This window comes from Rattus norvegicus, chromosome 1 (assembly GCF_036323735.1).
Source record: "Rattus norvegicus strain BN/NHsdMcwi chromosome 1, GRCr8, whole genome shotgun sequence".
Taxonomy (NCBI): Eukaryota; Metazoa; Chordata; class Mammalia; order Rodentia; family Muridae; genus Rattus; species Rattus norvegicus.
The window spans coordinates 144,786,134-144,813,705 of record NC_086019.1 but is presented as its reverse complement, the minus strand read 5'-3'; the positions used below and the strand labels follow the sequence as shown (position 1 = coordinate 144,813,705).

Sequence of the window (27,572 nt, the reverse complement as noted above, 5' to 3'; positions counted from 1 at the left end):
TAAAACAAATGAGTTGAAGAAAAGGGAAGAGTAGTAGCCATTGACCTACAGGGTTATGTGTCTATGCCGCTCTAAAGGAAGCATTCATTGATTACTGAAGTACTTGATGTCCAGAGTTAGTGGACCTTTGACACCTCCCCATTTTGAAGGATCCCTGGTTTATAAGCACAGCGATTAAAAACGTACACAGTTTGGATCAAATACAACATCTTTGATGTTGGATTCTACCTGAAAATAGTTTGCAGTTGCGGCTCACATACAAATTCCAAAAGCTGTTAAGTGATGGAATGGGATCCTGGGTCTTTTTGTTGCTTTATCCCAACCTGTTACATGTTGTGTGCCTTGGCATGTCAAGGATCAAAAGGTTGTTGGTGATGGATGATGTAGAGAAAGGGTTTATGGGCTGGTCCTATTTTTATAGCTGTCTGTAGAGATAGGAATCTCCTACTGCTGTAGAAGTCAGTATAGGTCTTCTGAGCATTAGTGCCTGGAAGGAATGTGCTGTGTCTACTATTCCATGATGTGTGTCAGAGCATTTGGACCTGATAGCCAGAGGTCTGGAGAAAGGCTCCTCCTACTGTGCTGACCTCCCATCCTACTGTACAGAAAACTTTCATTTTCAGCATAGATAAAATTTCAATAATTTTTCCTCAGACAAGGCAGATTTGAAATAATTGTTCTTGAATTTTTATTACATTTTAAATAATTGCGTATTGGGAGAAAAACAGCTTTCAGGAGTCAGTTCTGTCCTTTCAGCATAAGATCCTGGGGCTCAGGCTCAGTATCTTTACCTGCTGAACCATTTTGACAGCCCTGAAATTTTATATAATTAAGACAGATTAAAGTAGAGTGATGCCTAATCTCATCTTTTCTTTTTTTTCTTTCTTTCTTTTTTTTTCTTTTTGGTTCTTTTTTTTTGGAGCTGGAGACCGAACCCAGGGCCTTGCGCTTCCTAGGCAAGCGCTCTACCACTGAGCTAAATCCCCAACCCCTAATCTCATCTTTTCTATCTTTACCAAATGCCTATAGTGATGTCTCCTAGAGTTCCACGGAAGAGTTAGTAAGACTAAGTGTGTGCCTCTCTTCCTCCCTATTCTCCCTCCCCTTCTCTTTTCCCCTCTCTGCAGGATCTCCTTATGTGATCTTAGGCTGGCCTTGAACTCCCAACACATCTGTAGCAGCCTCCTTCTGAGAAAAAAGCTGCAGTTGGGCTGAGCTGGGATTTTTTTGTTTTTTTCTGTTGGTGTTTTTTTGTTTGTTTTTTGTTTTTTGGTGTGTGTACACCAAATTGTAAAATCCTAAAGAATTATCTCCCAGGGTACAAAAGGACTCTGACCCAGTAGTGAGAGGCTAGGTCTTTAATTCTGGGCAAAGTTTAGACTCTTAGTATTATATCTAGTCATATTAATAGATATTGGGGGGTTATAGAAGGAACATTTATTTCTGTATCTTATTCTTAAGGCTTTAAAGTAGTAATGAGTATATTTCAAAACCTTTGGCAAGTGGTTTTTTATGCGAGAACACAAGCTCTCGTAGATTCTTTCCCTATTGCCTGGAAAGTTTTGAGTAAAGATAAGAACTTCAAAATGCTCCCTGGCTTTAGTCTCTGACATCTTTTACCAGCCAAGAGAATCAGGGTGAGTTCAGTGTTGGCAGACTAGAGAATAGTGGGTGAGTGGGGCATCTACACAACAGCTCTTTCTGGTGTCCATTTTATCACCAAGTGTTGTGTGTGTATGTGTTATTCACTGGTATGAGGTTCTTTAGATAATTGACCTAAAATCCTATCCATTTAAAGGGCAAATTCGGGGTTGGGGATTTAACTCAATGGTAGAGCGCTTGCCTAGCAAGCGCAAGGCTCTGGGTTCGGTCCCCAGCTCTGAAAAAAAGAAAAAAAAAAAAAAGGGCAAATTCATTACTGAATTTATAGTTCTAGTTAAAGTTGGGCAAGAATGTCTAACCAACCCAGGGACTACTACTGTATTAGATTTCTGTTTTCAATAGCTAGTGATGGAGGTGTTAAAAGAATCAAGAATCAGCAAAAATTTAATTTTTAGTGTTGGAAGAGCTGAGCCAATCTTGTCTGTACATCTGCTTTTCCTAATCAAAACTGAACTGACTTTGGGTAAAATTTGACCCAAAACTCCTGGACAAAAGTAGAAGTGGGGTTGTACATAGAGCTTAGGGTGAGGCAGTTACACAAATGATGTGGACTTTCATTTGAACATTTTTCAGTGTTCATTAAGTCCTTGGATGCTACTAACTCCACTTCTGTTGCTCTCCACACTGCAGCTTTGGAAATTCCCATTGTCCCCCCTGCTGCTGTTTGTCATGTTTCAGTTCAAAGCTGTTAGTGAAGAGTCTCTTCTGTAAGCATAGATCCCAAGTGCTGAAAGGATTAATGTTGAAGACAGGACTACCAACCATTAGGCATCTCTCACTTTCAGTTACCAGGCTGAAAAGATCAACTTAAAAGATACATAATAAATGTGACATTTCATATTTTTTACATTTACTTTGTGTGTGGGTGGTGGAGGACAACTTGGAGGAATCAGTTCTCTCCTCCCACCATATAGGTTTCTATTTTGTTTTTTGTTTTTCTTCCTGACTTTCTTCCTTTTTTTTTTTTTTAAATGTAGGAGTGCTCTGTATGAATGTACACCTACATGTCAGAAGAGGGCTTCAGATCCCTTTACAGATGGTTGTGAGCCACCATGTGGTTGCTGGGAATTAAACTCAGGACCTCCAGAAGAGCAGCCAGTGCTCTTAACCATTGAGCCATCTCACCAGCCCCTAGGTTCCTGGCTTTAACATAGGTGTCAGGTTTGGTGACAAGTGCATTTATCCACTGAACCCTCTTACAGTTTTATAAAAAGGTATTTGACTTTTCATGAGAAGTTGGTATTCACATTGTTTTTTTTAATGACATTATCGATATAATTTCTAATTCTTTGTGTCAGGGATTACATTTTTGCTTTAATATTTGATGTTTTAAGTAATAGGATGGCAGTATTCCTGACTAGTTTAGATGAACACTTGGGTTACCTTTGAATTAAACTTTATTTCTTTGAGATTTCTTTGTGGGTTGAATAGCTCTTTAAAATTTTGCTTATTTCTATGTTTTTGCCTGAATGTATGTACATGCTCCATGTGTGTGAATGGTTGTGAGTCCCTTACGGGGTAATGGAATGTGAATGCAGATCCTCTGTAAGAATAGCAAGTGCTCTTAATCACTTAGCCATTTCTAGTCTCAAGTAGCTCTTAGTAGTGAGTTAACACTTTTGTTTTTATTTTTAAGGCATTTTTGTGCTGACTTCCCTTGAGGTGATTAGAGAATCCCCAGAAGGTTAGGTCTAAAGATTGATTTGTGTACTAAAAATGGGTTCACTGTGATTTTAGACGTAACTTGACTAATGGTGTTCCTGGTCTCTTTATTCCTCACCAGTGTGATATGCTGGTATGATGCTGTCTAGATGGATTTAGCACAGCTACCTGCGCTCTCCTTTGATAAGGTTGTGAAAATATCCTTCCTTTTTGGAAGAGAATAGTTGCCTTGCTGGGTAGGCGTGTGTGTGTGTGTGTGTGTGTGTGTGTGTGTGTGTGTGTGTGTGTGTGTGTGTGTGTAAGGGCTGACCTTTGGCACAGTACTTGATGCTATTACACCTGTGCATCCTGCATTTCCGAATTTTAGTTCTGCTCTTGGTTTCGGGCTCTGATGCCAGCTGTCTTCTGAGTTGGCCCTTTCTCCCGAGGTGGTGGTTGTTGTTATTCTTATTATTAAGCTATAATCTTGGGGTTGGGGATTTAGCTCAGTGGTAGAGCGCTTGCCTAGCAAGCGCAAGGCCCTGGGTTCGGTCCCCAGCTCCGAAAAAAAGAAAAAAAAAAGCTATAATCTTGGAAGTGTTTTAAAGCTCAAAACATGTTAGACCTGCCTCCCAGCAATAATTTGGAGGTGACACCAAGCCTAATTTCTTACTGTTTTAATGGACAAAGGAAAAGGGCTTAGAATGAAATGATTGTTTTTAATTTTATGCAGTGATTGTCCATATAGCTAGAATTGGAACTCATTTTCAGGCCCAATAGTCCTTCCAGAATTCTTGCACCTTGACCCTCTATATTGATTTTATTTTACTTAAAATTTCTGTTTAATTACTACAATTAATGCTTCCTACTTTTTCGACTCATTGGTCTCAGTGATTATAGGCTTCCTTTTTATTTTTCCATCTTGGTATTCCCTATGGTTCACCTGTTGGCTCAGACCTGTTCATCTGCATAGGGGGTAGTGATTTTCCATAGCTGTACCCATTTGACTGTGTGACCAAGTTTTAGGCTGTTTACTGCTGTTCTCAAGATCTAGGCATTGGTCTATCTGATGCATGTTAAATGTAGCAGGTTTTATGTGTTGGTGTGTGTGTAGTATGTGTATGTGTGTGTGTGTGAGAGATGGTGTGTGTGTGTGAGAGATGGTGTGTGTGTGAGAGAGAGATGGTGTGTGCGAGAGAGATGGTGTGTGTGTGTGTGAGAGAGATGGTGTGTGTGAGAGAGATGGTGTGTGTGTGTGAGAGATGGGGTGTGTGTGTATGTATGTATGTATTTATGTGATGGTGTCTCTGTGTGTGTGTGTGTGTCTGTGTGTGTGTGTGTGTGTGTGTGTGTGTGTGTGTGTGTGTGATGGGTGTGTGTATACTAATCACTTCTCTAATCACTTTTCATCTTATTTTATAGGCCACTGGACCTGGATCTGGCCAGTTGACTAGGGGCTGCAGGGATCCAGCTGTCTGAGTCTCCTTTTTTCTGTGATACAGGAACATGCTGCCATGCCCCACTTCTTTTGTGGGTCTTGTGGATTTGAACCCAGGTTCTCATGCTTGTGTAGCAAGCATATTACCAATCAGTTTCTGGTTTCCAAGTCTAAAACAGAATTAGTTTGTTCCCTTTGCTCTTCTAGTAGAGCTATAGACAATTCTATGTCTTTACCCAATTAGTCTACATTTTTTACAACTAAATTGAGACTCTAGTACAGTGGTTCTCAACCTAACGCTCCAATCCTTTAAATACAGTTCCTCATATTGTGGTGACCTCAAACCACAAACTTGTCATTGCTACTTCATAACTGTAATTTTGCTATTGTTTTGAATTGTAATGTAAACATCTGATACTTCTGATGGTCTTTGGTGACCTCTACTTGTGAAATACAACCCACAGGTTGAGAACTGCTGCTCTAGTGCCATTGTACAGACAAGACTGTGTTTGGCTGTTACTGTTTTCTATCCCACTAGGCTTGTTACAGAAAGATGCGAGGGAAGTACATTGTTGGAAACGATGGAAACTTCCCTTTGGAAAATTTTAGTTTCTAGAACTTAAAGACTTGCTATAATTGTATGCCTTGTGTTTCCTGTGGCTCTTAAATGTTTCTATTTTCTTCTGCATTAACTTGCATGAATAGTATCAGTCTGCATTTCCCACCATCCTCAGCTGTTGTTACATGTTTATACCTGTCACTTTTCATGGACTCTTGCTTCCTAGATATATCTCCCTGCTTCTTGGTCCTTATTGGACTGTTCTGGATGAGAGCGTTTTTCATTAGTCCTTCCCATTTTCACTCTCTCAAGATTAAAAAAAAAAGTTTTGTCATCAGTCTTTCTGTCTTTACTGTCAAAACTCTTACTCAGTCATAGCAGAATTTGGGTTTTTAAATTTGGATTAAAAACCATTACACATAAACAAAAAAGAGGGCCCATGAACAGTGTAATGCAACTCTTGGGAACCTAAAAGTTAACAATATTTTGCTGCTTTCTCATCTTGTGCCAAGGGCCACTGTGGAATTAAATAAGAAACTCCCAGCTTTGAGGGAGTCAGTCTAATGGGAACATAAGCAGGTAAATAAGGTGTCTGCTATCTTATAAATAAAAGCAAAAATATACAGAAATAACATAGGTAGGAGGTATGTAAAAAATAAAGGACTTCCAAAACAGGCTTAGAGAGAAAGGTGGCTTTTAGGGAACGAGTACAATATCACTAAAATTTTAATACAAAAATGTAACATCTTAAGTCAAAGGAATATACAGAAGAAACAAGTACGTCTGACTACAAAAGGATATGCATCAAAAGTGCGGCATGGGAGGCAGCTCAGCAGGTAGAAAGGTCTTGATATTTAGCCAAATGACCCAGTGTAATGGTTTTTAATCCAAATTTAAAAACCCAAATTCTGATATGACTGAGTAACTAAGAGGTTTGACAGTAAAGACAGAAAGACTGATGACACAGTAGTTGTCCTCTGACCCTTGCACATGTGCCCACACAAACACACGTATGGGGGAGGGTTAAGTGTGATATTTTTAAAGAACAGTTACCAGATTTTAATGAGAATATTAAAGTCTGAACAAGAAGATGACGATGATGATAACAGCAAATGCCCATTGGTGATCAGATATGCCCAAGACCATGCTCAGGTAGGATGATTCACTCCAAGATTTGTAGGGGTCAAGCAGTAGCTGTACCAATAGCTAAGATTTATTACAGTCAAAAGATACAGAGAAGGACTGAAGAGGTGGATCAGTGGTTAAGAGCACAGTTTACTCTTCCAAAGGATCAGGTTCAATTCCCAGCACCCATATTTCAGCTCACAGCTGTCTGTAACTCCAGTTCCAGAGGATCTATCACTTTCATACAGGCAAAACCATAAAATAAAAAAATTATTTTAAAGATACAGAGAAAACGGAGGATAGCTGTAATACCTACTGTTTTTTTTTTTTTTTTCTTTTCTTTTTTTCGGAGCTGGGGACCGAACCCAGGGCCTTGTGCTTGCTAGGCAAGTACTCGACCACTGAGCTAAATCCCCAACCCCAATACCTACTGTTTTAATTATTTGCTATATGCCCATAAGTTGTGATTAACTGCATTTGTTAACATGCAGACATTTCATACTGCTAGTATATACCTGTATGTATAGCTACTTGGGAGATTGAGGTAGACTAGTCTGAACTCTTAAACTCCTTCACAATTTGTAAAAAAAAAAAAAATAAAAATAAACAATTTGTAAAAGGGGTTGGGGATTTAGCTCAGTGGTAGAGCGCTTGACTAGGAAGGACAAGGCCCTGGGTTCGGTCCCCAGCTCCGAAAAAAAGAACCAAAAAAAAATTTTGTAAAAAAGGATGGTTATATAACTTATTAGTAGAGCACTTTCAAGTCACAAGGCATTAGGCTTTGTCCCAGTACAATAATAATAATAATAATAATAATAATAATAATAATAATAAAAAAAACAGGCCTTCTGGGTGTGGGGGTGTAATGCCTTTAAACCCATCACTCAGAAGGCAAAAGCAGATGGATCTTTGAGTTCTAGGCCAGCCTAGTCTACATAGCAGGTCAATTAAGGCTACATAGTGGAGCCCTTTCTTAAAACAAAAATAATTTAAACATTAAATAAGAAAGCCAGACCCCAGACACCTGTTGTATGACTCCACTTATAAGAAGTCCAAAAATAAACAAAACCAGACTAAGATATAGCTTAGTTGATAGAGTACTTGGCTATTAGCATAAGGTACCTTGAGTTTGATTCCTAGTGCCACACAACATGGAAAGTAGTAATTAATACCTGTAATACCAGCATTTGGGAGGTATATAGGCAGGAAAATCAGAATTTCAAGCTTGTCCTTGGCTATATAGCCAGTTTGAAAACAGTTTGGGATACTTGAAACCTGACTCAAAAATCACAAGGAAAAAACTGAACAAGCCAATTTGGTAACAACAATGGACTCCAGGCCATTGAGACACCTTGTTTCATCAAACAACATAGATAGTTGAATGGGAAGTTTGACTACTGCTTCTACACATACAGATGTACAGGCATGCAAACACATTTCTGAACAGTAAGCCTTTGGGGATGGGCTGAAACAAAAAAATGAGAGAGCACAGAAAAACCTACAATGTAGATGTGTTTTTTATTTTGGTGTGGTACTTAGATTTATACAAATATGTCAACATTTATTAAGCCATAAGCTTATTTGTATGCTCTTAATGGGTGTGTGCTGTCTTTCAGTTAAAATGATTTTAAAAGAAGTCTAAATTGGCCACTAAAATGAAGAGATTTTTTAAAAAAATGTTATGGTTAAGGAACTTTGAGTTTATGACAGAAATTCTTAGTGCTAGATACACAGACTCTTGCAGGTCTCCAAAATCAAGTATTTCATAATTCTAACATGCCATGGACTTTTCTTTTTCCTTCCTTTTGAAACAACCACATAGTTCAAGCTGTTCTAAACTTTCTGTGTAGCCTAGGTTTACTTCAAATTTATGACCCTCCTACCCCAGTCTCCCAAGTGATGAGATTATAGGCATGTTCTCCACACTTGGTCCATCAGTGGCTTTTAAACTACAGAGGTATTTTCACTGATAATGCAGAAGTGGTGGGGGTAAATACAGCCGCTTGCACCTTAGCAGTGCCATTAAATTATAGCATCCATCATTGAATTATTTATACAACACCCCACAAGCCAATTTAAAATGTCCTTGAAGCAATAAAAAACATCAAGCTTACTAAGTCTTGAGTGTGTACTGTGACTAGTAGGGAACTAGTGGAGAACACTATCGCTTCATCCAGCTAGAGTGGTTTTTAAGAATTTCTATGATTTTATTTCAAGAAAAATACATCCCGTACCTAAAAGAACACTAATAAACCATGATTGTTCAACTTGGGGTATTTGTTAGATTTATTTAAAACAGATAGATGTATCAGTCTCTTCATTAGAAAATGATTGACAGTATGAATTTGTTGCCAGTGATAAAATTTGAGCACAGGAGAAATTAGAATTTTAGAAAACATTTCTTTGACACTATACATAATATACTTAAAAGACTTCTGATGAGAGCTACGGTGCTGTTAAGTATGTCAACATTTGCAGTATCTGAAGAATGCCACATGGCTGACATAGGTGTTACAAAGTCAGATGTGGGTTAAAAAAAAAGTCCATCCAAAATGTGAGTTGGACTTAGGAATTTTAATCTAACAGCATTTGAAGGACATATCCATATACTGTCAGTTGTCATCTGTTAAACTTTCAAGAAGTTCATGCTTACGAGGTTTGATATAGCAAAAAGGAATAATCAAAATTATCTGAAAATAATCTTTCTAGGAACTCATTGAAACTAGATTTCTTGATATAATACAAAACAATACATACATATCAACAGATTATAGGGAAACTGATAAAATGTAGCTAGTTTCTAATAAATTAACTTAAAAAGTTGGGATAGGTCTGGAGAGATAGCTTAGCAGTTAAGACCATTCATTGCTCTTGCAGAGAACCCAGGTTTGGTTTTTAGCCCCTACAATATGGCTAACAACTCTCAGTTCCAGGAGTACTTTAAAATGTTAATTAAAAAAGAAAGATTTCTCCCAAATTGACATAGTTTAATTACTTCAGCAATGGTATAGACAGGTTTTAATGAGAACATACTGATAGATAGGATATGTCCGTATCAAAGCTCTTGAGATCAGTCCTTAGGAATGTTAGAGGGTGAAATGTTTGATAACTGTAGTCCTATACAGGACCTTTACTTATTTGTAATTTTCAAAGGTCTCTATTGATAGGAACATACATACAGAAAGAAAATATCCTGAAAGGCTCAAGGATTGCCCATTGGACTTTATAAAGCACAGGGAACTAAACAGAGAGCATTCTACCTGTGGTGGTTTGAGTAAGAATGGCCCTGTAGGCTCATATATAAGAATGCTTAGTCACCAGGGAGTGGCACTATTTGAGAAGGATTAGATGGTATGGCCTTATTGGAGGAAGTGTGTCATTGGTTCAAAGGCCCATGCCAGGCACAATCTCTCTCTGCTTAAGCATCAGGATGCAACATCAGCTACCACTCCAGCACCATGGTGTTAATATAGTAAACCTCTGAAACTGTAAGCAAGCCCCCAAGTAAATGCTTTGTTTTAAAAGTGTTGACTTTGGTCATGATGTCTCTTCACAGCAATAGAATAGCAGCTAAGACATTCCATAACATGTTGGGAAGGAGAGTAGCATCTAATGCCTAACTTCAAGGATTAAAGAGAAATACAAGGGTGTGGGAGTTGGAGGTAACAGGTTTCTCTACAGAGAAGCTAGAGGAAGACTACCAGAGGGAAGGGGGGGGGGGATAAGGAAGAATCTCAAATTTAAATAAAATTGATCCTGTTTGAAGAAAAGACAAATGTATAACAGGAATAATTACTATCAAGAGGTCCCAAGGGTGTAAGGAAAGATGAATGTCAGAACTGTTCTTTGATAGAACTCATTTTTTTGGTAATAGAGGAAAAGATAGTAGTAAGAGTTACGTTAGAATGAATAGAACCTAGATGACTGCTTGTTCTGGGGCCTTTGGTATCTTTTGACAACAATGATTTTTGAGACTGTTATTCTATGAATGAAAATGTATGCTTAGCTAAATTGAACATCTTGGTTTAAGTTAATAGAGCTCTAGGATTAAAACAGGTCCCAGACTTCAGATTCCTTTTCCCTTCTTTCTACATCAGGCAGTTTGAGAAACACTGGAGAGGAGGAGAGGAATTTGGGAAACAACTCTGACATAACTCTGGAGCCTTGGAGTTTCATTTGAGGAATTCTCTGTGGTCAATACTTACAACCCAAATTCTGAGTAGTCTCTGAGTTTTGACAGAAGACAATTAGTGAGTGAATATCCTATTTCTAAAGAAACTATTACTGTTTATGTAAGTATTATTAAATCGCCTGAAGTACCTATGAAAGAAGAATAGCATGGATCTAGCCATCATGGTACCTGTATTGAGAGCTTGACAGTACAGCAGACCTTAGTGTTGGGCATGCTGCAGAGGCACAGATAAGGTCACAAAGCCTTGCAGCTTATCAGATTGTAGAGTTAGCAATGCCTATAGTGAGTAGTGACTAGTATTTGTGGACAAAAGCTATAGTTACAATGGTCATGTGCTGTCAACTATTTTTGAACAATTTTTGGTATTTAATATTCCCATCCTGGGCCTAGGGAGATGGTCAAGCAGTTACTCTGCTCTTGTAGAAGAACCAAATTCAGTTCCCAGCTCACAACTGCATACAGCTCCAGTTCTGTTGGATCTGAAAACAACTTCTGGCCTCTGTGAGCAGCAGCATTCATGTGCATATATATCCACATAAACACAGGCACAAACATAATCTAAAACTGAAAATCTTTAAATGATTCCCTTGCTATTTTCATAAGTGTATTCTGGCTACTGTTCTGTTTCCTTCTCAGACTGACAATAGAATTAAGACTGGGTGATTGGTACCCTGTAGATACATAAAACTAACCAAAGAAGGAAGAACCAGGAGAAAACTGTTGCTGAATTCAGTAGAGTAGTTGAGGATGCCACCCCCCCCGCCCCCCACAAAGCCAAGAAAGACTTGGCAACTATGAAGTCATTGATTTAGGAGCTCTATAGTGTCAAGGTTTTGGGAACAGCATGTTGACCATGTTATAGAACAGGAGATAAATACTGGTTGGTCATGAGGCAGAAAAAAACGGGCAGACTGGAAGGTCATGAAGGAGGAGGAGCTGTCAGCAGTCTCTTGAGATGGTCAGTAGATCCCTTTCTCTTTCTGACGGGGTAGCCTTTATTCCTGGTGAAATACACTCACTCTTGTTGGAGCACTGCTCTCCTTGAAATACTGTGTTTTATGTCCTTTTTTCCTGCCTATCACTTTTTTTTAAATGTCTGCTTATTGAAACTCTTGATTATTAAGCTTTCCCTAACTTAGAAGTTTTAATTGTGAAACCATTTCTGAGACTGATTTATTACTTTCTTGACCATTTTGTTTTCCTTGTTTTTCTCTGGCTTGACTGAATTTACTCACCCCATTAAATGAATTCTTTTGAGACATGGACTGTTTTATCCATTCTGTGATCTCAATTTCTAACCAGTAGTTTTTAAGTATTCATGAAATATTAGATTGAGCTGTGTGAAATGTCTATTTTTGGTTAAAATGATTGGTTATCACTAAAGTGGTTAGTATTACTAATTTTATATGTACCAAAATAAAATTATATTAATTGTATTTTTCAGACTATTTTTAAAAAGACCTTGGCAGGGGTACCCTGTTCTTTCCCTTCTCTCTCCCTCTTTCAGTTTCATACATACATTGAGTATGAATAGTACGAAACCCATATATATGTATACTGTGTATATATATATATTATTATTAAACATATTTTCCCACATACCCTCCTACCGTAAATTTTTCCTTTGTTTTTTCTTTCTTTTTGAGACTGTTTTATCCTGTAACAGGATGGCCTTGAACCAAGCCTTCCCATTTTCCTGATGGAGATTTAAAAGAAGCATACAGATGTAGCTAGGTTTACATTATTTTGCAAGAAAAACATGTTCCTAATTTGTCATCCCCCTTTTGTGTGGTAATTTATATAAAAGCTGCTTAAAATTGCAGTAAAAAGTATATTCAAAATCTTAAATATAAATGTTCAACTGTATGTATATTTAGTATAAGTCTAAGGCAAATTGCCATGGTACAGTACAGTATAATGTTCTTAGAGGCATCTAAGTAGATTATTTGCTGTTACTTTGACAATATTTTTTAAAGCCTTGAATGTACAAAACCAATGATTTTTAACTAAAAAGAATCCAATTAAGTGGAAAAAGTCTTATTCTCAGGGGAAAAGCATAAGCACAATATTTTAGAAGGCTCTCTAAATTCTAATCCATGGATTTTGGCTTTAAAATTCTCATCTGGAAGAGTAAAATGAATCTTTCAGATAAACTTATAAATTCATTCTTTCTTTCATTTTGTCAGGATCTCTTTATTAGGTAGACCAGGCTGGCCTCAGACGAAGAGAGATCTGCCTGCTTCTGCTTTCCAAGTGTGGGGACTTAGAGGCATGCACCACTACACCTGGGCCAAGTTTAAATCTCTTTCCTGGCCTTTTACAAGTCTGCAGGGGGATTACAGTAACTCTCCTGAAGGACTCTCTAGTGTATAGGGAGTTGTGTTTTTGAGTACAAGCATATAGAATAAAAACTGGAGATGATAGTACTGTAGTCATTTATGAGAATGGAGTGTCATCTAGCCAAGATTTTGACCTGCATATGTTTACCATATGCTCAGCCTAGGGTCTATACTAGCTGAAGCCAAAGCCATAGTTTTCCAATAAAGCAGTTCTAATTTTTTTAACCATATACATACACAATTTTGTGATTTTTATCTTTTTTTTTTTTTTTTTGCCTGAGACAGGACTTCACTGTGTAATACACGTTGTAGACGACCAGGCTAGCCTCAAACTCACTTGCCTCTGTCAAGTGCTAGGATTAAAGTCATGCACCACCACTGCCTGGCTATCCTAAATTTTTGATTCATATAGAAGCATAATTATTTTGTCCACAATCAGACTTAAGTTGATGTAGAAACAAAAAGGCTTGTTGGTGATCTCATTTTACAGCAGAACACACCAAAACAATAGAAGTTATTGGACAACAGAATATTGACCAAGAACAATTTTGTTATGGTAAATATTGGTATGAATTCAGAACTACATGTTGCTGAAGTTAAAGACTGGTGGTTCTCAGCCTTCCTAATGCTACAGCCATTTCATACAGTTCCTCATGTAGTGGGGACCCCAACCATAATATTATTTTGTTGCTACTTCATAACTGTCATTTTGCCATTGTTATGAATCATAAGATAAATAACTGATATGCCAGATATTTGATACATGATCCTAAAGGTTTGCAGCCCACAGGTTGAGAACCACTGAGAAAACACCACATATAAAGTCAGTGCTGCTATGGGAGTAGATAATTTTAATTTTGAAAATGAGAAATAGTGAATTCTTTTAATTGGTATGCTTAAAAAAATCAGGCTATTCTCTGGTGGATTAAAGTTTTAGGTAGTTATTTGGTATTTTAAGTATTTTAATTAAGCTCATGAAGTCAAATGATTAGGAAAAAGAAGAGCCTGGGATCATAAAATAGTGGCTTTAGCTTTTAAATATATTTTCCTCATTTAACGAGCACATAAATCCTTTCTTCAAAGATCCTTGTGGTTGCTCTGACTCATAATAATAGTAGTACTGATAGCATTAATTTGCTCAGCACATAATTAGGTGCCACACACTGTGGTAAGTACTACATGTGTATTAATTCAGATCCCCCTACATGTCATAGTATTATACTTTTATGTGTAATGTACATATAAGAAAAGTGGTGGGATTGTTCTCCATCTAACAGTGCTGGCCTACCCCCCACCCCCAAGTGTGGTTGTTCATGGCAAACATTGGTACTTACTGATAAGTTAAACTATTTGACGTGTAAATTGAACACTTTGCTTATTTTCATTCTAATTACACAGTCACCTTAAACAAGACCTCTAATTTTGGTACATAAGGGAAGGAGGAAGACCTGCCAGGTACCATTTGTCCAGTTCAGAAATAGGATGCATCTTCCTGATGGTGTTAGGGGCGAGGCAAAGTGGCTGAGATAGATTCTTTTTTTTTTTTTTTTTTGGAGCTGGGGACCGAACCCAGGGCCTTGCGCTTGCTAGGCAAGCGCTCTACCACTGAGCTAAATCCCCAACCCCAACATCCGACTTCTTTTTTTTTTTTTAACATTAAAAATCCATGCTTTATTCATGCTTGATAATTTAAAAATGTTTTGATACAGTTACAAGTCATGTGCATTTTATTTGTATAAATAGCATTACATTATAAATGCCTTGTGATATTATAGCACATACAATTATAACAAAACTCATTAAATAGTATTTTTTTTTTGAGGAAGGAAAGGTTTATTTTATTGGATAGCTTATAGACCACCAAGAAGGGAAGCCAGGGCAAGAGCTCAAAGCAGGAACCCAGGGGCAGGAGCTGATGCGGAGACCATGATGGACACCGTTTATCGTCTTGATCCTTGTGGTTTGCTCAGCCTGCTTTTTTTTTTTTCTTTTTTTTGGAGCTGGGGACCGAACCCAGGGCCTTGCGCTGAGCTAAATCCCCAACCCCTCAGCCTGCTTTCTTATACCACAGTAGGCTGGGCACTCTTGAATCAATAATTTTTTTTTTCAGTTACTACTGTACTTTATTGTGTTCAACCAAATCACCATGTTACAAAAATAGCAAGCTGCCATAATAAAAAATAAGGCTCCTCTATCCAGCACCAGATAGCATCATTTTACTTTCAAGCCTAGAAATTGCACACTTGTATATAAACCAACCGAAGATGAGGATTGAGAGTTCATCTTGGTGGATTTTTCCTTTGATGAATATGAAGTGTCCTTCCTTATCTTTTTTGATGACTTTTAATTGAAAATTGATTTTATTTGATATTTGAATGGCTACTCCAGCTTGCTTCTTCTGACCATTTGCTTGGACAGTTGTTTTCCAGCCTTTCACTCTGAGGTAGTGTCTGTCTTTGTCTCTGAGGTGTGTTTCCTGTAGGCAGCAGAATGCAGAGTCCTCATTGCGTATCCAGTTTGTTAATCTATGTCTTTTTATTGGGGAGTTGAGGCCATTGATGTTGAGAAATATTAAGGAATAGTGATTATTGCTTCCTGTTATATTCATATTTGGATGTGAGGTTATGTTTGTGTGCTTTTCTTCTCTTTGTTTTGTTGCCAAGATGATTAGTTTCTTGCTTCTTCTAGGGTATAGCTTGCCTCCTTATGTTGGGCTTTACCCTTTATTATCCTTTGTAGTGCTGGATTTGTAGAAAGATATTGTGTAAATTTGGTTTTGTCATGGAATATCTTGGTTTCTCCATCTATGTTAATTGAGAGTTTTGCAGGATACAGTAACCTGGGCTGGCATTTGTGTTCTCTTAGGGTCTGTATGACATCTGTCCAGGATCTTCTGGCCTTCATAGTTTCTGGTGAAAAGTCTGGTGTGATTCTGATAGGTCTGCCTTTATATGTTACTTGACCTTTTTCCCTTACTGCTTTTAATATTCTTTCTTTATTTTGTGCGTTTGGTGTTTTGACAATTATGTGACGGGAGGTGTTTCTTTTCTGGTCCAATCTATTTGGAGTTCTGTAGGCTTCTTGTATGCCTATGGGTATCTCTTTTTTTAGGTTAGGGAAGTTTTCTTGATTTTGTTGAAGATATTTACTGGTCCTTTGAGCTGGGAGTCTTCACTCTCTTCTATACCTATTATCCTTAGGTTTGATCTTCTCATTGAGTCCTGGATTTCCTGTATGTTTTGGACCAGTAGCTTTTTCTGCTTTACATTATCTTTGACAGTTGAGTCAATGATTTCTATGGAATCTTCTGCTCCCGAGATTCTCTCTTCCATCTCTTGTATTCTGTTGGTGAAGCTTGTATCTACAGCTCCTTGTCTTTTCTTTTGATTTTCTATGTCCAGGGTTGTTTCCATGTGTTCTTTCTTGATTGCTTCTATTTCCATTTTTAATTCCTTCAGCTGTTTGATTGTGTTTTCCTGGAATTCTTTCAGGGATTTTTGCGATTCCTCTCTGTAGGCTTCTACTTGTTCTCTAAGGGAGTTCTTTATGTCTTTCTTGAAGTCCTCCAGCATCATGATCAAATATGATTTTGAAACTAGATCTTGCTTTTCTGGTGTGTTTGGATATTCCGTGTTTGCTTTGGTGGGAGAATTGGGCTCCGATGATGCCATGTAGTCTTGGTTTCTGTTGCTTGGGTTCCTGTGCTTGCCTCTCGCCATCAGATTATCTCTAGTGTTACTTTGTTCTGCTATTTCTGACCATGGCTAGACTGTCCTATAAGCCTGTGTGTCAGGAGTGCTGTAGACCTGTTTTCCTGTTTTCTTTCAGCCAGTTATGGGGACAGAGTGTTCTGCTTTCGGGCCTGTAGTTTTTCCTCTCTACAGGTCTTCAGCTGTTCCTGTGGGCCTGTGTCTTGAGTTCACCAGGCAGGTTTCTTGCAGGGGAAAAGTTGGTCCTACCTGTGGTTCCAAGGCTCAAGTTTGCTCGTGGGGTACTGCCTAAGTCCTCTCCGCTGTGGCAGCAACCGGGAAGATCTGCGCCGCTCTTTCCGGGAGCCTCTGTGCACCAGGGTTCCAGATGACGTTTGGTGTTTTCCTCTGGCGTCTGGATGTGCACAGAGTGCAGTCTCTTCTGGTTTCCCAGGCGTGTCTGCCTCTCTGAAGGTTTAGCTCTCCCTCCCATGGGATTTGGGTGCAGAGAACTGTTTATCCGGTCTGTTTCCTTCAGGTTCCGGCGGTGTCTCAGGCGCAGGGGTCCTGCCATCCTGGGCCCTCCCCTACGGGAACCCAGAGGCCTTATACAGTTGCCTCTTGGGCCAGGGATGTGGGCAGGGGTGGGCAGTGTTGGTGGTCTCCTCCGCTCTGCAGCCTCAGGAGTGCCCACCTGATCAGGCAGTGAGGTCTCTCTCCCACGGGGTTTGGGAGCAGAGAGCTGCTGCGGGCCGGGATCCGCGGGTGAGATAGATTCTTAAACTAGATTTTTTTCAGGCTACTTGAAATAATAAGCATTTTAGACCTCCTCATGAAGAATGAATTTCTCTCAGAAGGCTTCCAAAGTCTGAGTGTTTCCTAACTACTGTTGTCATACTTTTCTCATAGGTTTTTATCTCTCCTGCAAATGCTGCCAGTTTATAAAGATTTACAGACAGTTGATCATTTTCTTGTCTTCAAATGTGGCCAAGATCCTGGGATTTTATTTATAGCTCTTTATAATAAACAAAAAATTAGGGTTTTCTTCTTTTGCATTGTTAAAGGGGGCTTTAAATTTTTTGGTACCCTCTGATATAAAGATACTGCTAACTACTTAACCTGGTGTATGAGGCATTTCTGTTCTCCCTTATTCTGAACCTAACACTCTGCCATAATGGAACACTTTTGATAATGCCTTTCAGCTTTCTGTGTTATTCCCTAGACCCCCTCCTTTCTCCAGCTCCAAATACATTCTCCATCCGAGTCATGTGGATTAGAGGACAGAATGTTTACAGCGTGCTGTGGCTTGTATTATGGTTATTTATGACATGATTAGATCTTAGTTCTTTGTCCTAACTTTCAAGTGAATAAATCTTTGTCTCACTTTTAACACTTAAGGTGGTGTCTATAGATTGAGGACAATTAATGTTTATTAAGCAATGAATGAATGAAATATATAGCCTTGCATGTGCAAATTGTAAATGCATGCCTTTATGAGGTTACAAAGTGAAGTTGAACATCATCTTTTATAAATGTACAGTTGTGAAGCTTGAAGCTAAGGTAGGATAGGATACTCAGTGCCATTCTGCAGTTTTTAAACTCTAAATGCATTTGGTCGTTCTCATGATCACCTGGATTTTAGTAGACTAGACAAAGTAGCATCATGCTGTTCTATTTTGATGACTGAAGCTATAAGTTAGTGCCAGTTTTCCTTACTTGTTCTGGTTCCCAAGTTACTTTAGAATGATTGCATTTCTTTTTTTTTTTTTTTATGATTGCATTTCTTAAGCTGATTTTCTTCTTAGAAAGTTAAGTCTGCTGGTATGAAGTCTCATACTTGTAATTCCTTCACTTAGGAAGCAAAACAGAAGGATAACTGTGGGTATCTCCACTCTACATCCCTTCCAGGCTGTGTATGGAATTCTAGGTTAACATTTCTCACACAGCAGTTAAAAGGTCAGGGAGTGCTGTAATTTGAGAAGGGGAGGTATGACGATCAGTAGTCCAGAGTCACCCTATATAGGAACCTGTCTCAAAGAACAAAAGATAAGACCTGTCAGTCTGTTCACCACAGTGTTACTACTTAAAACATGTGGCCGTGAATGTAGAAAGTGAGGGAATTGAAGTGTGAGGAGTGGTATCAGCTAAGTAGCTGCCCTTGGTACATGGATCCCCTCCTGTGATACTTGACAGTTTCTAGAGAAAACTAGAATAGTTGCATGGGAAATGTACCAGTGGTGGCACCACTGATAAAAATGCCTCTTTCCTTTTTGTGACTGGCTTCTTTCATGTTTTCTAGGTTTATCCATTAATTGTACCATGTCTCAGTACATTTCTTTATGTCAGACAATATTCCATTGTGTGGATATACTGAATATTTGAACTAAATCTATCTGGTTCTGAAGTTCATAGTGTTGCTACCATGTCATATAAATTATTATGTGTGGATGCTTGAAGATTAGGAGGTTCTTGAGGAAATAACTTTTTACTTTTGTAGAAGTACTTTGTTCGTAATAAACATTCATGTGGTGCATTGATGTGTAGGCAGTAAACTGTAGTCTTGGTTACTTGTTCTAGTTCATAGTGTTGATGAAAATAGAGTTCTATGTGAATGTAGAAAACCCAGCATGTTCTCTTTGTTTCTAGGAAGAAGAATCAGGAAGGATAAAGGACTGCTGGGACAACCAAGAGGTTCCTGCACTCTCTACATGTAGCAATGCCAATATCTTTCGAAGGATAAATGCCATTTTGGATGATTCACTGGACTTCAGTAAAGTCTGCACAACACCTATAAATCGAGGAATTCATGATCAGTTGCCAGGTAACATGAGAACTGCAGCTACGTGGTGCATACCAGAGGGCCTACTGGGAGGCCTATGGAGATCACACTGAGTCTCTGGCAGTACTTGCCCATTTCATGGTTTGTATTATGGATTAGATCCCCTCATGTGTGGAACCTGCCTGTAATTATAGAACAGTCTGTTTTGTGTGGTGCACAGGAAGAGTTGAATTTAAAAGACCGAATTTGTGTGTGCAGTGAAGGGGGTGGGAGTGAAGTACAGACGTGTAATTCCAGCTCTTGGGAGATGGAGACAAGGATAACTGTAAATCTGGAGACAGCCTGTGCTACAGAGTCATTTCAGGGTTAGCATAAGATAACTAGCTAGACCTTGTCTTAGAAATACAAAACATAACCACCCATTGTTAGGGTTCTAGCCCAAGTACCACAAAGGAATATAATGTGAATCATGTCAGAGATTTGGTAGCTGTTTAGATTGTGGGCTGGAGAGTTGGCTCAGTATTGAGGATACTTCCTGCTTTTGCAGTGGACCTGAGTTTGTTCTCAAACATCAGGTGGCTCACAACACCAGTAACTGCAGTTCCAGGGAGTTTGATAGCCTATCTCTCTGTCCCTCAGGGCACTAGCCTCATCCATGGTACATATATTTAGGCACTCACGTACACCCATAAAAACAAGTTCTTTTAAAAGTTAGGGTTGAAGTAAATTTAATATTTAGTTCAACTTATATTAAATACTGTTTTGTCAATATAGAATCAGTATAAAAATGTGCTAGTAAGCTGTACTCTGTCTTTATCACTCTCTGCCTTATTCCTCTGAGCACAGGGTCTTTCACTGAAGCTGGAGCTCACTGTTTCTTGGTGTCCTCACCCCCAGCTTTCTGCTAGACTGGTAGCTAGCAGAACCCAACAATTCTCCTCTTTCCATCCTTCCCCGGTAGTGACACCAAAACACATATGGCCCCCTATAGGTTCTTATTTGGTTGCTGTGGGCCTGAACTCAGGTTCTCATGCCTACACATGTAGCAGCCCCCTTTACCCACCAAACGATCTCTCTGGCTCAGCTCCAGCTTAGGACAGACTTGGGAGTGAAGTAACTTTGTCCTAGTGGACTAGTTATTTTTCAAATACTCATAACTACATGTGACTGGTAGCAACTGTATTAGATGGAGCAGTCTTTACAGGTCAGCAGGCATGTAGTGTTCCCGTACCTAGGGGACTACTGATGAGTAGGGGATGGGGAAGCTCCTGAAGATAACTCTTGCCAAGAAAGTATCGATACCTTGACAGTGCTTCATAATCTTCTATGGGAGTTGCAACATGTTTTAAGAATGTTGATGTACTGTTTTGCTTGGATCATTTTAGAAAAAAGATTACATTTTTAATTTTTTTAGAATAGGCTTTGAAAAAATAGTAAGATTTCTCAGAATGACTGGCAAGTACTGTTCTTTAGTTATAAGATCTGTGGTTTAACTTCTAATTTAGTGTTGGGAATAATTCCCATGAAGTTGTATGATCTATTAACATTAAGTAGCTAAACATTTGGAGGGAAAACTAGGAGTAAACCTAAAGGGGCTGCGATGGCTCAGCAGTTAGGCACACTTACTGCCCTTGCTGAAGACTCCAGGGTTGGCTTCCAGCCCTCTCACGGCGTTCACAACCACCTGTAACACAGGTTCCAAAGCCTTCATCCGACTTCAGTCAGCACTACACACATGATGCATGTACTCTAGTATACGCAAATACATATAATAAAATAATTAAAAATAATTAAACTGAGGCTGGGTGTGGTGGTGAACACCTATATCAGTTCTTGGGACGCTAGACACGGGTATTGTTATGAGCTCAAGGCTAGCCTGAGTTACTGAGAGAGATCCTGTCTCAAATACAAAGACAGAAAAGCTAAACTGACTGTGGTGTCTGTAGTATTTATTTCTGTTGAATGTACAGGAAGGCACAGGAGGTACATTTGACAGTCTGGGTGTTTGGGTCTACCAACTTCCAGAAGTACATAACTTATAACTTAGGAGCTAACTAAGCTCTCCATTAGCTTAGAGTGAATTAAAAATTCATGAAGGTTCCTTAGTTTCTAATATATGTTCTATCACTCCTTGAGAAAACCATATGATTATATTTTCTAGTAAGACTTGGGAGAAGAATATAACTTAATGGTAGAGTGTGTGCTTAGCATATACATGGCCTTGGGATTGATTCCTCATTGAAAAAGAATAAAAAAAAATGACCATCAATAGTGGCTTAACCTCGGTGAGTTGCTTCAATCAACCATAAAATTTTTTTGGTTGATAAAGTATTCAACTGGTGCAAGGTTGTTGAATTGTCTTTTAGTTGGTTCCAAAGCCATAAAGGTAATACACATTTTGTTTCAAAAGATTTCTAAAAACAAAATAAAACAAAACATTCCCATAGCATTTCTATATTCATTATGACTGGTATTGTGGCATTTTCATACAAGTAAATGTTATATATTGGGTTATTTCCCTTTATCCCTTCCCCTTCCCTTTTCTCTCTCCCCATTAGTTCTTTTTATCCCCTTTGATAGTTTTGTTTCTAATTTATGTCCTATATACATACATGATTTTTATGTATCAATACATAATCTAGAGTCTATAGTATTAAATAAAAGATTTGTCTTGTTGGAATTAGATTAATTCACTTAATATGTTTATCTTCAGTTGCATCAAGTTTCCTAAAAACAACATAACTTCATTCTTTATGACTGAAAAATTACATATGTTTGGTGGTTCGTACATGCTTGGCCCAGGGAGTGTGGTACTATTAGTGTAGCCTTGTTGGAGTAGGTGTGTCACTGTGGGCATGGGCTTTAAGACCCTCATCCTAGCCACCTGGAAGTCAGTCTTCCACTAGCAGCCTTCAGATGAAGATGTAGAACTCTCAGCTCCTCCTGCACCATGTCTGCCTTTATGCTGCCATGCTCCCACCTTGATAATAATGGACTGAACCTCTGAACTTGTAAGCCAGCCCCAATTAAATGTCTGTTTAAGAGTTGCCTTGGTCATGGTGTCTGTTCACACCAGTAAAACCCTAACTAAGACAGTATGTAAACCCACCTCCTTGTCTGCTGTTAGACACCTGAGTTGGTTCCCAACTTTGCTGCTGTAGGCAATATTACAATAAACATGGATGTGCAGTGTTGACACAGAGGCCTTTGGGTAAATACCCAGGAGCAATATACCTGTGTCATGTGGTAAACTCACACACACACACACTCTCTCTCTCTCTCTCTCTCTCTCTCTCTCTCTCTCTCTCTCTCTCTCTCTCTCTGTGTGTGTGTGTGTGTGTGTGTGTGTGTGTGTGTGGTAGCAACATTATTTAATTGATATTCCCACTGTATAAGGGGTTACCTTTTGTCCATATCCTAGTTAGCATTTGGTGGTGGTGGTGGTCGTTGGGTGTGTGTGTGTGTGTGTGTGTGTGTGTGTGTGTGTGTGTGTGCACGCGCACGTGCATGTACCATGAAGTGCAGGTGTTCATGGATGCCAGAAGTGTTGGATCCTCTGGAGCTGAAGCTAGTGATTTAGTTAAGAGCTGCCAGATGTGGGTGCTGAGAAACAAATTCTGTCTTTATAGTAAGAGCAATAAGAACTTTTAACTCAAGAGCTGTCTTAGGACCTTGATTGTTTTCCTTCCCTCCCTCCCTCCCTTCCTCTCTCCCTCTGTCCCTCCCTCTTGTTTTTTGAAGTATATGAAGACTCAGATATATAGCCTTACCTTGGCTGGCCTGGAATTTGCTATGTAGACCACAGACTCAACAGATCTGCTGGGGCTGAAGAGGTGGCTCAGTGGTTAAAAGCACTGACTGCTCTTCCAGAGGTCCTGAGTTCAAAATCTAGTAACCACATGTTGGTTCACAGCTATCTGTAATGGGATCTGGTGCCCTCTTCTGGTGTGTCTGAAAACAGCTACAATGTGCTTATAATAAATAAATCTTTAAAAAAAAAATCTGTCCACCTCTGTTTCCTGGGTGCTGGAGTTAAAGGTATGCACCCACTGCGTGTCTCCTGTTTTTTTAATGACTGTTCTGACTGGACTGAGGTGGATTATAAAGCTAGTTTAATTGCAATTTCCAAAAGGTAGTGACCAGAAGTATTTTTTATATATTTGGTGAATTTTGCTTCATTTTTGAAAAAAAGTTCATTAACCCATTTTAAAAATATTCTAGGGGTTGGGGATTTAGCTCAGTGGTAGAGCACTTGCCTAGGAAGCGCAAGGCCCTGGGTTCGGTCCCCAGCTCCGAAAAAAAGAACCAAAAAAAAAAAATATTCTAGAGTTCCTTCCTCCATTCCCCTCCCCAGATGTAAAAAAAGTCCTAGAGTTAACTCTGTCTTATGTGTCACTAGCAAAGATTTTCTCCCATTCTGTAGGCTATTAATTTGGTTAACTGTTTCCTTACTGTACAGAAACTGTGATTTAATGGGATCCCAGTTGTCAATATTTTTGAACAACTGGAATCCTATTCAGAATATTCTTGCCCTTTGTATATATCCTGCAGTGTTTTCTCTGCTTTCTACTTGCAGTTTCAGAGTTTTGGTTCATTTGTTCAGGTCTTTGATCCATTTGGAATTGATTTTTATGCAAGGCAAGATGCATTGGGAATCTAGTTCCAGTCTTCTTTTTACATGTGAGTGTCCAGTGTCCTAGCATCATTTGTTGAAGAATCTGTCTTTTTTTCTGATGTATATTTTTGGTATTGGTTAAAAATCAGCCGTCTGTAGTTCTGTGGGCTTATAACTGTTGTAGTCCAGTGAGCTACATGTCTGCTTTTGTACAGTGCAATGCTGTTTCTGTTACGCCAGCTCAGTAGTATAACCTGAAATCAGATACAGTGACACGTCAGGATTATTGTCTTGCCAGGATTGCTTGATATTTGTAGTCTTTTCTGCTTCCATATGAATTTAAACTATTTTTCCAGTTTCTGTTACAATGTAATTAAAATTTTGATGGAGATTGCATTGAATCTGTTGGTAGTATAGCCATTTTCACAATATTACTTTTTTTTACAATTCATAAACATCATTTCAAAAGCAGTTTTACCTTTATGCTTCGATCAAAAATCCAGCTAGAATCTAGTTTTGTGTAAGGTTAAAGAGTTAGTCAGATTCATTTTGTTTGTGTTGATATCCAGTTGACCCACCCTGTGTGGGGGTGGGGTGGGGTGGGGTGGGGGGCGTGTGTGTGTGGTGTGTGTGTGGTGTTTGTTATTGGGAATTGAAATGAAGGCCTTACCTTTATTGCTGAGTAAGTGAACTACCAATGGACTATACCCACTCTGTGTATATGTGTTTATGTATATGTGTATGTATGTACTGTATGTATGTATGTTATGGGTTGCCTTATATTTTTAAAACCTACTTCACTAAGTGTACTCAAATGGTTTAACCTCTCTTCTAGCCCACCACCCACCAAAAATAGTAAATATGTATATATATATGCATATATATAATATGTATATATGTATGTTAATAGGGAAAAAGATTTGGACCTGTTTAAAAATAGTTTTGTTTTTGTTTTTGTTTTGTTTTGTTTTAGAGCAAATCCAATCTGTGTTTTCAGGATATCAGCAGTTCAGTTCACACACATCAGCAGCGGTAGCTTGCTGGACACCATTTACAAATCAGCAACAAACTGTTCTATCCAGACAAAACCCAGATGCTCTGCCAATTGTCCCATGTCCATGAAAGTCACCAGAACACCACCAAAATTTCTTCAGTGCATTTTTCTCTGTACAGTCAAGACAAATGCTGAGCAACAAGAAATGACAAGGCCACCCCATACCAATGTCATCCACTCAAACATCCACTCTAGTAACACATCACATGCCCTTTTCCAGAAAAACACCATGTCTGTTCTCAGCAAAACATTCTCCCGTGTGTCTGCTTAAGTAAAAACATCCTCTCATAAGAGTTTCCCCCAAAGTCACATGACACAACTGAGTCTCCACAAAACCCCAAACTTTCCACTTCCATTTTATGTACACATGTGATATGTGTACATATATTACATATGTACACAGACAATGCCTTACATAGGCACAGGAATAGTCTTTTGTTGCACAGGTGACAATCGTCTGGTTAGAAAGAGTCTGTTCTCGGGCAGGCGACAGTTCAGCAGTGAGTTTGCTTGTCATGCTTAACAACGTGAGTGTGACCCCGAGTCCACATGGTGAAAGAAACAACTCCTGCAAGATGTCCCCTGACCACCAATGTGCACCATGGCATATGTGCACCCCCACACCTCCCACACACATAATTATAAAAAGAAATAACCTGTTTGTATGTAATGGTGGCTTGATTGGCACCTCTGAAAACTTTTTCTCACTTTCTCCTGCTTCTCATATTTCTACCATCTGTGTGGCTTTGGGATAGAGTTAGGTCCTTTGATCTTTCTGTTTGTGGATATAGTCTCAAAATGGGGAAAGGAAGAAGAACAGTTTTGAAAAAACATCCTCCATCAGCCCATTTCACAGTAAGTTTACACAAAATAGAGGTACAGATTCTGACCCAGGCGACCTGAAACAAATCCTGGCTTTGCTCTTTGTTTGCTCTGACTGTGGCCAACTCTAAGATTAGGCCTGGGAGCAGTAACAGTGCTGATTCATAGGGGTTTGTGAAATTTGGGTGTTGGTGGTGAGTATGTTGACATTTAGTTGTTTTGACTGTTAAAACATTGACGCTGTGAACATAGTTGTATAAGGGTATACAATCTAGTGGAGAATATTTCTGTTTGGGAATCAGTTAAACTAATGACACCCAACATTTCTCTAAAAGAGGTTGGACCAACTTTCATTCCCACCAGGAGGGAATGCCTGCTGCTTGACATCCTGGTCTGTTACTCCTTTTCAGATCGCTACTTTTGCAGAGTGTAATAACACCATGTCTGGATTCTTGTTTGCTTGCTCTTTGTTTTTGAGGCAGGGTCTTAGGTAGCCACCACTCAACCTCAGCCTCTGAAGTGCTGGGATTACAGGCACCATCGGCACAGTTACATAAGGTTTTGGTTTTGTATTTTCTGATTGCTGCTTAGGTTGAACATCTTCAGATTCTTACTGGCCATTTGAAATCTTTTTTTTTTTTTTTTTCCGGAGCTGGGGACCGAACCCAGGGCCTTGCGCTTCCTAGGCAAGCGCTCTACCACTGAGCTAAATCCCCAACCCCTGAAATCTTATTCTGTGCCATACTTATGTAGTCTTTATGCATTCTTACTGGGAAAATAAGTTGTGTAGGCATTCTAATCGAGTCTGTAGTGAATTTGTTAGATGTATGTATGCAGTTACTCTTCCAGTTTTTGGCTAATGTCTCAGTGAACATGTTATTTATTTTAAGGTAATTCCAATTTATTGATCTGTAGAGTTAGCATTTTAACTTTATAGCTAAATTTTGTCCTTTCCAAGGACCTAAATATTGGTGTTATCTTTGAAAAACTTTGCTTTTTCTTTTAATTAATGATATAGACGTTACTTAGATTTCTTAAGATTTATTTTTATGTATATGTGTGTCTGTGATTATATGGCACATGTGAATGCATACCCATAAAGACCAAAAGAGGGCATCTGATTCCCTGGAGCTACAGTTAACATGCAGTTATGAGCTGCCTGTATGAGTGATGGAAATCAAACTGGTCCTCTGCAAGAACAAGAAGTGCTCTTAGCCACTGAGCCATTTCTTCATATCCACTTGCATTTTTGTTATTTCTTAGTTGTTTGCTAGTATGTAGGAAGATAAGTCTTTTGTACATCGACACTAAGTCAACAATTTTGCTAAGTTAACTTATAAATGCTAATAATTACTACTACTACTTTATAGATTTTTCCAGAACATACATGCATCATACATACATACATAGATTATAATTTCAGTTCTTTTTACTCATTTAGCCTTCCCTCTTACTCTCTTGTAATCCAAGGTTAACTAGAAATGATAATAGGAGCATTATTGTGTTTTGTAGTATTGGGGAAGAGTGATAGGTGTTGCTAGTTTGAGCATTTTACTAATAGGTATGCTAGGGTTTGTGTATATTCTTTAAATTATTAAAGAAAATTTCAGTTTTCTGAATGGGTTTTTAGAGAAAAATTATGAATTTTTTTGTCTTG

The 27,572-nt window shown here is 38.7% G+C and overlaps 1 protein-coding gene across 16 annotated transcripts in view; it reads left to right on the top strand.

Annotated features, from left to right (window-relative positions):
• Cpeb1 (cytoplasmic polyadenylation element binding protein 1) overlaps positions 1–27,572 on the top strand; it is a 108,111-nt gene that overhangs the window by 3,683 nt on the left and 76,856 nt on the right. For 15 of the 16 annotated variants that reach the window (XM_039105662.2, XM_039105656.2, XM_063284729.1 and 12 more), the window contains exon 2: positions 19,292–19,466. Coding sequence is in view for 11 of the 16 variants with exons in the window: in XM_063284707.1 (XP_063140777.1) it covers positions 19,292–19,466 (175 nt within the window). In the remaining 5 variants the exon portion in view is untranslated. Of the gene's footprint in view, positions 1–10,190; positions 10,676–19,291; positions 19,467–27,572 lie in introns of those variants that run through there. The other variant, XM_039105664.2, reaches the window with a different exon arrangement.